Source organism: Sebastes fasciatus, chromosome 12 (genome assembly GCF_043250625.1).
Source record: "Sebastes fasciatus isolate fSebFas1 chromosome 12, fSebFas1.pri, whole genome shotgun sequence".
Taxonomy (NCBI): Eukaryota; Metazoa; Chordata; class Actinopteri; order Perciformes; family Sebastidae; genus Sebastes; species Sebastes fasciatus.
In genome coordinates, this window is record NC_133806.1 from 15,107,859 (window position 1) to 15,121,811 (window position 13,953).

The following is a 13,953-nucleotide window of genomic DNA, read 5'->3' on the forward strand; positions in this document are numbered from 1 at the left end:
TCCTCATCTAATTCTCTGCAAAAAAAGTGAATAAGCGTATTTCCCAAAATACCCCAAACACAAACTTAACAAAGTCAACTCTAAATTTCGGAGGCTAATTTTGTCGGGACCAGCTTCATTTCCCCAGCTGGGAGGTGAGTCCCAATAACATGACTGTGTGAACTGATATTTTTATCCCCACAACACGATTAATAATAATATGTGGAGGAAACTCACAGCCACATTTCATGCCCTGGTGTATGAGGCCGTACAGCAGCGAGCCGCAGTGGTCGCAGAAGGTGGGACTGGAGTATGTTTGGACCTTAAATGTGTGTTGAGTCTTCAGGTCCTGAAACACAACAGAAACATTGAGAACACACACACACAAACACACACACATACGCGCACACACAGCGTGACCATGGAAGACACTGTGAACACACACACACACATTTACACACATGCATGCGTGAGTATGATTAGTGGAGAGATGTTGAGTGGGGTATTCATGGACAAACCAATTAGATTTCTCCACTGGGAGAGGACATATAAATGAGAGTGCATCTAGGCAAGGCTGCGCGTGACTGTGTGTGTGTGTGTGTGTGTGTGTGTGTGTGTGTGTATGAGTGTGTATACTGTGCAGAGAGGGATGAATCATTTTTATCTCTCTGCAGCTCCCCACCACCACCACCACTACTCTCCACACACCACCTTCTCCCAAACTGTTTTCCCTCTGAGCCGCTATTTAAAAACACCGTCACCCTGTTTCTCCTCTGTGTGTGTTCCTTTCACTCGCTCATCCTTTTTTTCCCACTCAAACACACACAGTCACACAGTCACACAGTCACACAGTCACACACATGGTCCCCATGACCTAATTTCTGAGGCAGTTTCTTTGGCGGCAGAAAGAAAAAACGTGAAGACAAATCTCCCTGAAATCCTCAGATATGCCACAGAGAGGAAGACTGAGCAGTCTGTTGCTCTCGCGCCCCTCTAATCTCCCTCTTATCAACATCTCTTCCACTCTCTATCTCCAACTCGCTGCATCTCTGAGGCCTTGTACTGTAGGATGACATGTCATGAGTGCACACGTCACAGATGGGACAAGGCTACGCAATGCCAAGCTTGCATGGATTGATGGGTGAGTCATGCACATGTGTTCCTTGGCACTGAGCGGATGGCTTAATCTTGACTAAAATGGAAAACAAGAAGAAAATAAAAGTGGAAGTAATGGCACATATGCTCACATCTGGTTTGGGGCCCGCCACAGAGCCGGGACAAGTGAAGGTCACAAACTCGTGACATCTTTTGTGGACCACGAAACTGCAAACTACAGGAAAACACAGAGAAAAATATCCTTCAAAAATGAATCGGTCACCCTGAGAAAAACATCTAAGAAGATTATATGCTGTGGAAAAACACAATAACAACGTGTTTATCTTTACCTTGACATTGGAATCCCTGTTTGCCGATGCCCCTGAGTGAAAAAGACACATGGATTAAGACACAAATACAATCTTCTCTACACTTCTTTAAAGTGAAATATTTTGCTTCAGAGACGGTTCCCCAGCCAGAGGAGCATAGATTACGCTGCCAAGACAGCGATAGTGCTGTTGCATTATTCCATCCTGTATTAACAACAGACATGCAGGCACAAACACCACCAGCTGTGTTAGAGGCTACCAACTTGAAAAACAAAGTCATTATGTGTGACGTTTGAGTGTCTTTCGTCTCTTAACCACACACTGCTGACCAGGTCAAGTGATGTCAATCATTGTCACACACACACACAAACACAATTCTCCTGTTTCCAGAACTGCGGTGTTGGCTAGTTTCCAGCGTCTCCTTAGAGCTTTAATTGAATAATTAAAGCCATTGATTGACTAAAGAGTCCACTCAGCGGCTTGCCTGCTGTGAATCAAGTTTTGATTAGAAAGGCAGGCGAACGAGACACCGCAGAGAGCTCCTCCACAATCATGCCGGAGAGGCCCAGGGGTTCATAGGAAACTGACCATAATCACTGATCTAAAATCAGTTCACCATCTGGCTGAGTAATAATTAAAGATGGGGTTGCTGAGGGTAATCTGATCCTTGATCAGCATTCAACAGAAGTCTCTGTCTGCAGCAGTCTGAGCAGATGAGGCCAGTTCTGCTTTTTGACCAGCAGAGAGCATCAGAGAACCAGGGATGGATCTGACGAGAATCAACAGTGATGCTTGCTGGCCAGATATCACTAGGAAATCATTGCATTGTAAATTTAATGATGCATTAAAAAACGTATACAACTAAATAAAAAGTTGCCTTTAGAAACCATCAGGAAAACTCTACAAACTGAGCAGAAGACTTGAAAACATTCTGGACTAGTAAAGTATTAATTCAGTATTAATTACAAATAATGAATTAAAGAGAAATTAAAATAATTTGTAAGAGGGAGAAACCTGGAACTTGTCTTTACAATAGGCTTTTTTTCACTGAAGACACATTGACGTGTCACAGCATAAAATTAATGTCCTGGTATTGTTAATGTTGGCTCAATGTCACACTGTCATGACGTACTAGGACACTTGATAAGAACAGAGCCATCATTAATATTAAAGAGGACCTATTATATTCTTTCCATTTCCTTTGGTGTGTTATATATTTTTTTGTGCATGTAAAAGGTCAGCAAAGTTACAAAGTCCAAAGTTCACGTCAAAGTTACAAAGTCAAAGCCGAAGTTGCTCTCCCCCCCAGAAACACTGCTCCTGAACTGCCTGAAATGCCTTGATTCAAGTCCCGCCTTTTTTCGGTAACGTGGTGATATCACCAAGTAACTATTCCTAGCGGATAGTTTGGCACGCCCTCAAACAAAGCTAATTAGAGCGGAGTCCGAAGAGTTTGGTTTGGTGACCAATCACAACAGAGTGGACCAGCTGACCAATCAGAACAGACAGGAGCTCAAACAGAGCGTTTCAGACAGAGGGTGAAAAGAGGTGCTGCAGCACAGCCGGTATGAGAAAAATAAAGCGTTTTTTTAGAACATGTTCTAGTAAAAACACAAAATACAAGTATGCACCTGAAAATAAGCATAATAGGTCCTCTTTAATGTTTGTAACACCTGTGCTATTCCTACTATTACAAGTCAAAATGTCTGCTGTGAAAAAGGCCGGTTGGATCTGTCCTTAGATCAGTTTGAAGTATACCGTTGTATGGTCTCATTAAGATATTTTCAGTGTTAGACTTCAGTATTTTTACTGACTCCAAAAACATTGAACTGTGACACCAGTGTCGCTTTTTCTTTTTTACACCATTTCACTTAATTGATAATTGAAGGGAGCCATACAAGGCGTAACCCATTCCCCTTCAGAGCCTGACTGACTCATTTATTTACATTTCAAAATTATAACTATCTTGTCTTAGTCTTTAATTAATCTATCAATCTCCCCCAGAGGCTTCGACACCCAGGTTGAGAGCGGCTGCTCTGACATCCTGTGTGAAGGAGAAGAGTTTTCACCCTGAACTAAGTGCTGCTACCGCAGCCAAGACAGTAGGAGAAATGTCCTCAAAGCTACCCAGAGGCTGCTGGCACATGCACCGCCCTGCATCCGACATACACCACCACCATATGTCCACACACACACACAATGACTCACACACACTGCCAGAGCTTCACTGGACAGAAGAAGCTCTCTGCATGGTTGTCTGTATGGACATTTTTTACATGACAACCCATATGCCTGCATGCCAAAGGTCATACATTTACTCAAGTACTGTACCTCAGTACAGTTTTGAGGCACCGGTTCTTTGTTTGAAATACTTTGCAGATTAGGTTTTGCAAAAGACACATCATCCCTTTCCTGTAAAAAACGTGTTTCTCCAAAACACCAACTTTCCATGAACAAAACAGCCCTTTTTTTCAGTTCCCTGACAAAGCATTTCTCCAACTTTCTCGTTTTCCATTTTTGTCATGATTCAACCCATCATTATCAAATAGTTTATATAGCTTAAAGGTGCTTTATACGATATCCAGGGCATTAATAGCAGCAAACAACTATGTACTACTACTTGCTATGTAAAGATATAGAGGATTAATGTCTACCTGAGCAGAGAATGAAGTCACTCTCCCTCTGTGTGTGTGTTGTAATCAGATCTTTTAGTGAATGTTAGTACATGTGAGCGTGCTCCACTGGCTTGCAAACAGCTGCCACACTGCACTGCTCTCATGCGGCGGTTATGGTGGAGATAGACCAAATTCGGCCAACAAACGGAAAGACGTGGCGGAACCCAAAATGGTACCCAAAACAGTCCGGTTTCTTCCTGCCGATGGGTGGTGCTTGGTTTTGGCTTGACTTTGGCGTTGCACAAACTTTCTCATTTTACAGCTAAACAGTACACAACAATATGTTTCTGAATACCTTTGAGGCGAGAAATAGGCATTACAGTAACAGAATCTTGATTCATATTTGATCAGCGCTGCCTAGTTTGACCGTTTGGTCTGAGTATCGATAGCCTGCAGCCTTGCGATGGATGAACCTCATTTGCATAAAGTTGAGGTTGAGTCATGATGATGCAAATTCAGATACAGCGAATGGTCAGTCATGTCGTCGACCCATATCCATCATGCAACGGGTGATCGGATCTCCTGCTTTCCATAGAAACTGAATAGGATCCATCGACTTCACCTACGTCAACGGATTTGGTGTATCCACCTTTACAGCCGATAACGCAAAAGTGCAGCAACCCACCCTCTGGTTCCCGCCCAAGTTAACACTGTTAGCTCTGTCAGCAGTGTTGCCTTGGTTTTCACTGTTAGCACCGTTAGCTGCTTGCAGCTGTCGCCATGTTGAGAACCGTGCAGAGGCAGGAGAAACGCTCTCAATCTCGTATTTAGCACCTTTAAGAAGAAAGACACATTAACTCATAAACCCATAATGGAACACTAAATCCTTCAGTTTATCGGAAAAATACGAAATCGCCAAATTTGGAGATATGTAGTTTGAGGACGAGAGTAAACAACAGTTTATAACATAGTTACTGTAGATCAAGCGCCACCTGGAACAGCTACAACAATTAAATACTACTTACATGTAAACACATTAAAAATCGAACACCGCAAAACAGATTCAATATTCAAATTTGTTCTACATATTAATATGTTTCAACGTACGTATATGTATTAAAAATCTGCACTTTTAGAGTACTTTGGAGCATTTTTGAATGCAAGACTTTCTAATATTTTCTGATGAAGTTTTTTTTATGTTGTGCTATTTACACTAAGGGTACACTTCGCTGATTTTATGCATGGTAGTTCAGTTTACTCTTTATGAGGACTTGACCTCTTAAAACAGTTCAATTACGTCTTTTGTGGCTCTGGAGGAGCTTTCAAAAGTCTGAAAATAACACTAACGATGGCAGGATGGTGGGACCTAATTAAAGTGGCCACTGAGTTGTATTATGGGAATTGCAGGATCCAGCATTTTTGGAGCTTGGTTGATACTACAGAATAAAAGTCAGAATATCTCTGTCAGTTTTGACCATTCTTGTTTTAATCTGTCTCTTGTGAGTACTAAAATGCGCCCCTTTAAGATCTGATAACACCTCCTACGCTGCCTTGCATTTACTGTTACTCTGTATGCAAGCATTCATACTGGAAAAAAAACTGTGTCCTAATTTAAATCTTGCTTATGCGTATATGTGTGTCTGCATGTGTGTGATGAAGATCCTGAAGTAAATCCTGTATTGTGTGGGCTGTAGTGTGGAGCTGAGGTTATTTGATCATGTCAGGTCAGTGTGGTGGCTACAGAGTGTAGGCTGTTCCTCCAGCTGGCAGCTGGATCTGGCTACAGAGAGAAGAAGTGCAAAGAAAGTCAGGTGGAGTAGTGGGATGCCTGAGGAGGCGGCTTATGAACTGCCAGGTTTATGTGTAAATGTGCAGCTGTGTGTTTGTGTCTGTGTTACCAGATGAAGTCGGTGCAGTGGCTGCAGAAGGTGGGCTGTTTGAAGAAGCGCGCCGTGAACTGGTGGTCTTTCACCTCGACAATCCTCTTGTGTTTGAGCGCTCCCCTCCTCTGGAAGACAGGCACCCTGGCTGGAGGGGAGAGGGGCGAGGGCAGAGGGGAGGTCGCCGAAGTCGGGGAGGCCAGCGTCAACGGGGAGAGGGAGGGGGAAGGGGAGACCGGGGTCGACATGATGCCTGGAGGATACAGTAAAAGGAGGAGAGAGGGAGGGAGAGGGATGATGAGTGTCAGTAAGGAGGGTACAGAGTTGTACAGGCGAAAGACCTTGAACATGGGAGAGGGAGGAGGGGAGGGAGTGAGGACGGGGAGGAGGGATGGAATGGGTCATGATAGCGACAGGAGTTGTATTAATGGCACATGGGATGTAGGGAGCAGGGGAGTGATGTGATGGAGAGAAAGATCGAGAACGGACAGGAAGTGCAGAAGAAGATGGAGGGAGCACAGGGAAAGCGACAAGAGTGATAGAGAAGAGTGAGGTGTAATGAGGAAGACATGGAGGTTAATTCACATACGGAGACAGAACTCTCCTAAGAGACTCTGAGACGCTAAACGATTAGAGCGACTCGCGGTGTGTCCCACATACTGTCTGTCCACTCTACCTCTTGCTGTACCCCTTATATCTCCATCCCCTCTGGCAGCTATGACTACCCCCATCCCCTAGTCGTCATGTCAACTGTACCCTCTGTTGCCATGTCAACAACACCCCCACCACCTGCTCCAATATTAGAGCCTGTATCCCATCTCCACTTCCTGCCTGCCCTTATTAGCAATTAGTCCCATATTAGAAGTAAAGTTTGGAATAATACGTCTATAGGGAATGAGATGCGCAGGAAAAAGTGCAAAATGGCAAATATTAGCTGGAGAGATCGTGCTGTAAGACTACTAAATGATAAATGAAACACCAACAGAGATTTAATGAATAAATAAATAAGCCCATAGCAAAAAAAAAACCCTGCCAGAAAAAACAATGTGATGAAATGATGGTGTTTCAGCAAAGAAGCAGGAGCAAATCAATCAAAAGGGCGAGAGAGGAGAATGGTGAGAAAAATGGCACAGTGCTCAGAAATTAGTAAATGAATGACAAGAAGAAAAATATGTTCTGAAAATGTGTGCAGGCCCATACGGCGAAGATAACGAAGACACAATACCTGAATTTGTGGTGATTTTGGATGAAAAGGCTCGACTAAAAGGACAGCTTTCTTCTCTTCCTCTCCCCCTTTCTTCTCCTCGTTTGGCTCACTTCAAAAGAAAGGCTATAAGGTGTCACACCTGTAGCTGGTTACCTCAACAAAAAAAAGAGAAAGACGAGAAGAAAAGACCAAGAGAAGTAGTGCTGCCGCAAGTAGAAAGGAATCAGCCAAAATTAAAAAAAGAAAGAAAACCTATTACAACAAAAAGCAACAAGCGCTTCAAGAGATTCAAGCTTTCTAGGAACCAAAGATAGAAGAGTGAAGTGGTATATATCCGTTAACCCAGAGGCAGGGTGAGGAGGAGGACGAGATAGAGAGGTGGTATTCTCTTTCCAAGATTGATTCTGTTTTTACTAAGAAGAGGACGAGAGATGAAGAGAGAGAAAAAGAGAGAGAGAGAAAGGGAGAGAGAGAGAGAGAGAGAGAGAGGAAGGAAGATTGAGGGGAACAGGCAGCGTTTCATTTTGAAATCTGGGTTACTTCTCTCAGGAGAGGGTGAGGGAGGTAGAGGAAGGAGGACGGATGAGACAGACGCTGCCATTTTGCCACCGCCAATACAGTATGGACAAGCAAGCGCCAACTGTCTCTCACTTCCTCTAGAGCCAGACGGAGGGAGGAAAGGAAGAGGAGAGAGAGAGAGAGAGAGAGAGAGAGAGAGAGAGAGAGAGAGTCTGGAAGAAAAGAGCAGAGAGCCTCAGAGGTGAAGAGCTTGAGAAATGGCTAGTTAATCACAGCTAAAACAGGACAGAAACAGTTAAAAGTCATGGAGTTTGCAGCAGATCCAGATGACTGAAGGATCAACAGGCCTGTGAAATAAACAACCCTGTTAATCTTTTCTGCAACAGCGCGGTTAACAGCATGTTCACCGCATCTGAAATGTGTTCTGAGATCAGAGCAAGTGGTGACATGATAACAATACTGCACCACTGTGCACTGAAACCAGGTCAGCTAAGCCTGATGGGAAGAGTAGTTTCCAAGAGAGAGGGGCTGTTTGTCCATTGATTGCCTCCATACCGTCAAGGACACACACACACACACACACACAAACACACACACGTACACACACACACACACACACACACACACACACACACAGAAACTTGTTTTGTATTGACTTACATTCATTAATGAAACACAAACCAAGCCTTAAATGAATAGTTCAACATTTTGGCCGATTCAATTATTTGCTTCCTTGCCAAGAGTAGTTAGATGAGAAGATAGATACCACGTTCATGTCTGTAGCCGGCATCTGTAGCTAGAGCACACGCTGGTTAGCTTAGCTTAGCATAAACACTGGAAACAGGGGGAAACAGCTAGCCTGGCTCTGTGAGAATGTGACAAAAATGCCAACCGGCTCACAGATTATCATGTTATATCTTGTTTGTTTAATCCTTCCAAAAAATCAAAGTGTACAAACAACAGTTTGCTGTTTTTCATGGGGGTTACGTGCCAGACTATTTCTTGGCCGGGACCAGTTGCCAGGCAACCACCAGAGACTTGGACTACTATAACGTGTTAATTAGTGAGCTTTAGGGGTGCCAGTAGGTAGATTGTTTTTTACCTTTGGAAAGAGCCAGGATTGCTAATTGTAGGGCTGTCCTCGACCAAAGAAGATCTTAGTCGACTAACACTCATAAAATGTTGTTGACTAATTGATTAGTTGATTTAATCAACACACAAAAGCACCGCTTTAAATCTTGTGTTTACCAGAGATGTGCTCATAAGGTTTTTGGAAATAAGTCATTCAGTATGAAAAAAGCATGAGAAACGACTAATCGACTAAAGAAATGCTACATTCACACTACGAGCGACAAAAGCACTGGCCTGCTACATTGCCGGTGAGTCGCCGTTGAAATGTTGCTCAAGCGCTCATTGACATGGTTATGTTGTTTATAGCACTGGGGACTGGCTAACGGCATTTTTTTTTTTTTAGATGGAACGGAACAGGGTGAAACAAAAACATAAGCTTGGTTGACGCTTCACTGCGTCATTGGAGCGCTGAAAAAGAGTTCAGCTCAACTATATATGTAGCACGTCACGTGTCGGGAGTCAGTTTGTAGCTTCATGTCACCGGCTTCCATTGAAAATTACATGTAGAATGTTGTTGTGTCGCTCGTAGTGTGAACACAGCATTAGTCGACTAAGACCAAAATGTCCGAATAGATCACTAAGAGGGGGCTGCCCTAGCTATTTGTAGTCTTTATGCTAAGATAAGCTAACCAACTACTGGCTTCAGCTTCCCATTGATATCAATCATCTCATCTAACTCACATCAAGAAAGTGAAAAAGCGTATTTCAGTCCCTTCAACCCTAAAACTCAACGGCTTGGCTTCCCTTGTGGTGACCATATTTTTGTACCCATTGGGTAGTTGAGTCCCTGTAAAGTCGCTGTGTGAACAAACGTTTGTCTCCACAATGTGAGCAATACAAGTGCACACACACACACACACACACACACACACACACACACACACACACACACACACACACACACACACACACATGATTAATCACACTCCATGTGCGCACGTGGTCTATATGGACAATCTTGGGAGAAGAGAGCAGCAGGCGGGAGCAGGGATGCAGGCAGGACGAAGGGGTGGATTGGAGAGGGACGGAGAGACTGAGAGAGGGAGCGCAGGGTTGAAGGTCTAATTAATGGAAATGTAGGTTATTAGTCTCCTGATGAGGACACTGGCAGAGAATTAATTAACAATTATAATTAGCAAGATTGTTAGAGAGCAAAATGGTGTCAGCCAGCAAGATAAGAGTGAGCTAGCGTGCAGAAGTGTGTGTGTTGGACGCTGTCATTATTACTGTATGTGTTGAAAAAAAAACGGTGTGAACATGCCCTATCTGACAGTGATAGATGTCATTTCAGCATTAGTCATGCAGAATCAGCAGCTGATTGGAAATGATAGGGGGCTCTCCTTCACACAGACCGTCACCAGACCTTCTCTCTATAGAACTGCCATTAACGTCTTCATTTTCTGGCCCATAAGACTCCCCCTCTTCATCGCTCTTATCTTGGATGAGTCATGTTCTTGTTCTGTTGTCACAAATAAATGAGGAAGATGTCCTCACGTAGAGAGAGAGAGAGAGAGAGAGAGAGAGAATATGAGCTTGTAGACCATGCACTCCTCAGTAATCAGCGCATTGAAAAACAAAGCACATAAACGGCTCACAATGCTTCCCCTCCATGCGGTGTGATGAGTAAGCACTTGTGGCTCTAAAGTGTCCGTATCAGTGTGCGTTTGCATGCCTATCGGAGCATGCTTTACTGTGTTTGATCCAGGGCCATAAAAGCGAAGCTGGTGTGCAGCCAGCCAATGATACATTAAGGCTGTAAACTGAGAAGACATACACACAACGACAGAATGAAAAACACAGATTCGGCCTGCATGATTAAGAGCAGAAAAAGGCTATAAAACACAGATAGAAGTGGAGATAAAAAATAAATGACAACAGAAAAAATGAGGATAGATCAATGAAGAAGACAGCCCCCCCCCCCCCCCCCCCCACCACACACAAAACCACAATCTGTCTCTTCATCTTTACAATAATCACTACTAGTACTGGAAGCCACCATTTCTGATCATGAGCTCTTTCCACATACCCCAGCCCCCCTCTCTTATTCTCTCTCAGTCTGCAGATGGCTATCTTATTATTTCTGACCATGGCTTAATGAAACAGAAAATCCTCCTCCGATGGAATCTTTTTTGGGGGAGCAATCAGCACTTCACCAATTACACGCATCCATTATCGTCTAACGAGCGCTCGCTCGCATCAAGCACCGGCTTCAACCTGGCTGGCTTTCTTTCTCCTCCAATGAAATTAAGGCAAATTGACTTGCCTAACTGTTGTTTGTGGAATCGGGGGAGAAGTGGTGTCTGAGGTAATCATATCTGCCTGTTAAATTTGTCTCTTCAGAACCAATTGGCTCCGTTTGCTTGTATTGGTTTTCTGTTGGGGTGCGCTTCTATTTGCTTTTTTAATGAAGAGTGGTCTGCCGTGTTTTTGGAAGAGAGCAGCAAACCTCCACGCCAGTCAGATGAGACATTTGGCAGGCGACTAGGGCTTATCAACATGGCCTACAAGCTCTCTGTGCTGAAGCAAATAAGCCTGCTCTCCATATTTACTGCTGACCCGTCTCTCATTGCAACAACAAATACTGCTAAAATGGAAAAGCATACGGACAAATGAGGGGCAGTTGTGTACATTACATCAAACCTATCGGATAAAGTCACGGATTTTGGTTTGTGGATGGCTCAGGAGAGATATCCAAACATCTACTCTAAGACAGTGGTCTGAGGACTGAATTATACATTACGCCAGTTTAGTGTCAAGAATTTTGCCCCATGAGCATGTGGTGCCTTCAAATGGGGTTGTGTTTACCGTGTTCATGAGAAGAGTCAATATGAACGCCCCCCTCTTGTGGTATTCACGACCCCGAAGGGGAAAGTTTCTGAAAGCTCAGAGTTTCATTTGAAGGCACCAACAGACTGTATATAAGAAGTGGACATAGCCACCGTGACGTCACCCATTGGTTTGCGGGCTGCCGTTTTGAAGCCTTGAGTTCGGCATTTTTGCTTTCGCCATCTTGGCTATTTGCAACCAGAAGTGACACAAGAGGGTGGAGCTAAGTACATCTGAATGCTGAATAAGACACTTTTAGGCGATCAAAAATGTTTCAATTAAATTTCATGAACTGAAAACACACTGTGTAACGGTTAAAGTTGTAGGACAAAAATACGGACAACTCTCAGACCGGACAACGCCGTGGTAGCGGCCTGTCAATCACAAGGTAGCCACGCCCTAAAACACACCCTGCTCAATGGTCTATTTGACTCTAAATGGGGCCATAATTTACTAAATGAACACCTAAACACCTAATGAAGATGTAAAACTAGAGATTGAGACCATAAACTCATGTTTACAATGTTAACTGAGGTAATACATAATAATAGTTGCCTATTTGCCTATCTGACAGTAACTGAGGAACATTGTCATTCATTTAGACTTGTGTTTCTGGCCACCTGATGAATTCAAGTACAATATTGACTTTCCTTTTATATCTGCTTTTGTCTACACAAACTCCTGAGGGAAATATCTGTCTCTTTAAATGCTCCAATATGTTCACCAGCTAGTTGCTAACTGTTTCTGTGTTTTGTTTGGCGCTGAGCAGGTAGCGTACAGCGAGTCTTTTTCACAGAAAACTGCTGCCAGCTGCAACCGTAAACAATGCTATTAGAGTGGTGAGAGTGAATCAGAACAGTTAAGTCGCAGGCCGTGAAACCCAAATTGGCTGAAAGACACTAAAACGCTCCATAGAGCTGACGAAACGGCAGGAGGGTGATAACTCTCTGTGGGTTCAAGTTCATGTGATCCATTATAAATATAAAAATATTGATTATATTCGCTTTAAAGTACGATATCAATATTTCATGATTTAGTTTATTTTTCTTTCTATTTACATATCAGCAGAATTTGGTTTTATCCGTCCATTCATTAGTTTATACCTAGAAGAATTAAATATTTGTGTTTGGCAGATCCCCTCTCTACCAAGGTCGAGGCTTTGAGTATAATGAGTTTGGGAGCGTGGCCAAGCCGATAGATCATCTACTAATATGATGAGCAAAAACAGGCATGTGAGCCGAAACGTATTACTATTCACAGTAGGTGCAAAACACTAACAAGAACTCAAAGCCTCAGCTGTAGGCTGCAAAACCGTTGTTACTGCTGCAGGGAGGAAGAGAAGGTTGTGAACAAAATGTGCTCAGGGGGGAAGGATGAAAGCAGGAGGGCAGGAGACTCAGGGTGAGAGGGGCGATTGGATAATGAGGCGAGGGGAGAACAAGGTAAAGTCTGAGGATATCTTAATCTTCATCCCAGTTTTCTAGGATGAATTCCCTTTGGGTAGGTGGCATTACAAGCACGCGCAAACGCACACGCAAACACACACGCGCGCACACACACACACACACACACACACACACACACACACACACACACACACACACACACACACACACGCACCCACACACACACACACACACACACACACACACACACACAAGGATGTAGTATGAATAATTATTGTGTCCTAGATGTGGTGGTAATATGTCTTCAAACTTATTGGCCGCAGCAGAGTCGTGTTTCTGTTGATGTTACAGTTCTATCTTTAGGACTGTTAGCACACAAAGCTATTAATTCTTTTTACTTTCTACTCTGTGACAATAGAAACAAACAAATACTTAAAGGTGCTGAATACGAGATTGGGAGCTTTTATATTGCCTCTCAACGGCTCGCAACATGGCGAAGGCGAGCCACGGCTTTGAGCTAACGGTGCTTTACTAATGCTCAAATTTAGAACTTCTAATCTACAAAATATTCATACAATTAAACAATAATGACAATAATTCTTAGTTACATCTGTAGTACCACTTTTTTTTAGATAATCTAAAAAGTATTTACTGGCAAGATGGAGCAGTTTCAGCATGAGCGTGGTGCAGTATGACAACAAGAAATACAAGCTGCTTCAGTGTGTATAATAGCTTGAGTTTAAACATCCACAGAGATCCCGGTGAACCACATTAAGTGGATGGATTTGCATGAAAAATGGTATTTGCATTATTGTATAAACACACTCTGTGTTCATTACCATTTCAACAAATCGAACAGCCACAGATTGTCACAACGGCTACTGCCTGGAATGATAAAACACATGCAAACATGCTAACATACAAACAAGCAGACGCACATGCAACGGAAACAAAAGACACACGTTT

At 43.3% G+C, this 13,953-nt stretch overlaps 1 protein-coding gene across 3 annotated transcripts in view; it reads right to left on the reverse strand.

Annotated features, from left to right (window-relative positions):
- Window positions 1-13,953, reverse strand: part of prkcg (protein kinase C, gamma) — a 36,647-nt gene that overhangs the window by 12,489 nt on the left and 10,205 nt on the right. The window contains exons 2-6 of one of the 3 annotated variants that reach the window (XM_074653437.1): window positions 7,124-7,214; window positions 5,917-6,151; window positions 1,425-1,456; window positions 1,227-1,309; window positions 217-328 (exon numbers count right to left, since the gene is read on the reverse strand). In XM_074653437.1, coding sequence (XP_074509538.1) covers window positions 217-328; window positions 1,227-1,309; window positions 1,425-1,456; window positions 5,917-6,146 — 457 coding nt within the window. In that variant the 5' untranslated portion in view covers window positions 6,147-6,151; window positions 7,124-7,214. Of the gene's footprint in view, window positions 1-216; window positions 329-1,226; window positions 1,310-1,424; window positions 1,457-5,916; window positions 6,152-7,123; window positions 10,551-13,953 lie in introns of those variants that run through there. The other 2 variants (XM_074653436.1, XM_074653438.1) reach the window with 2 other exon arrangements.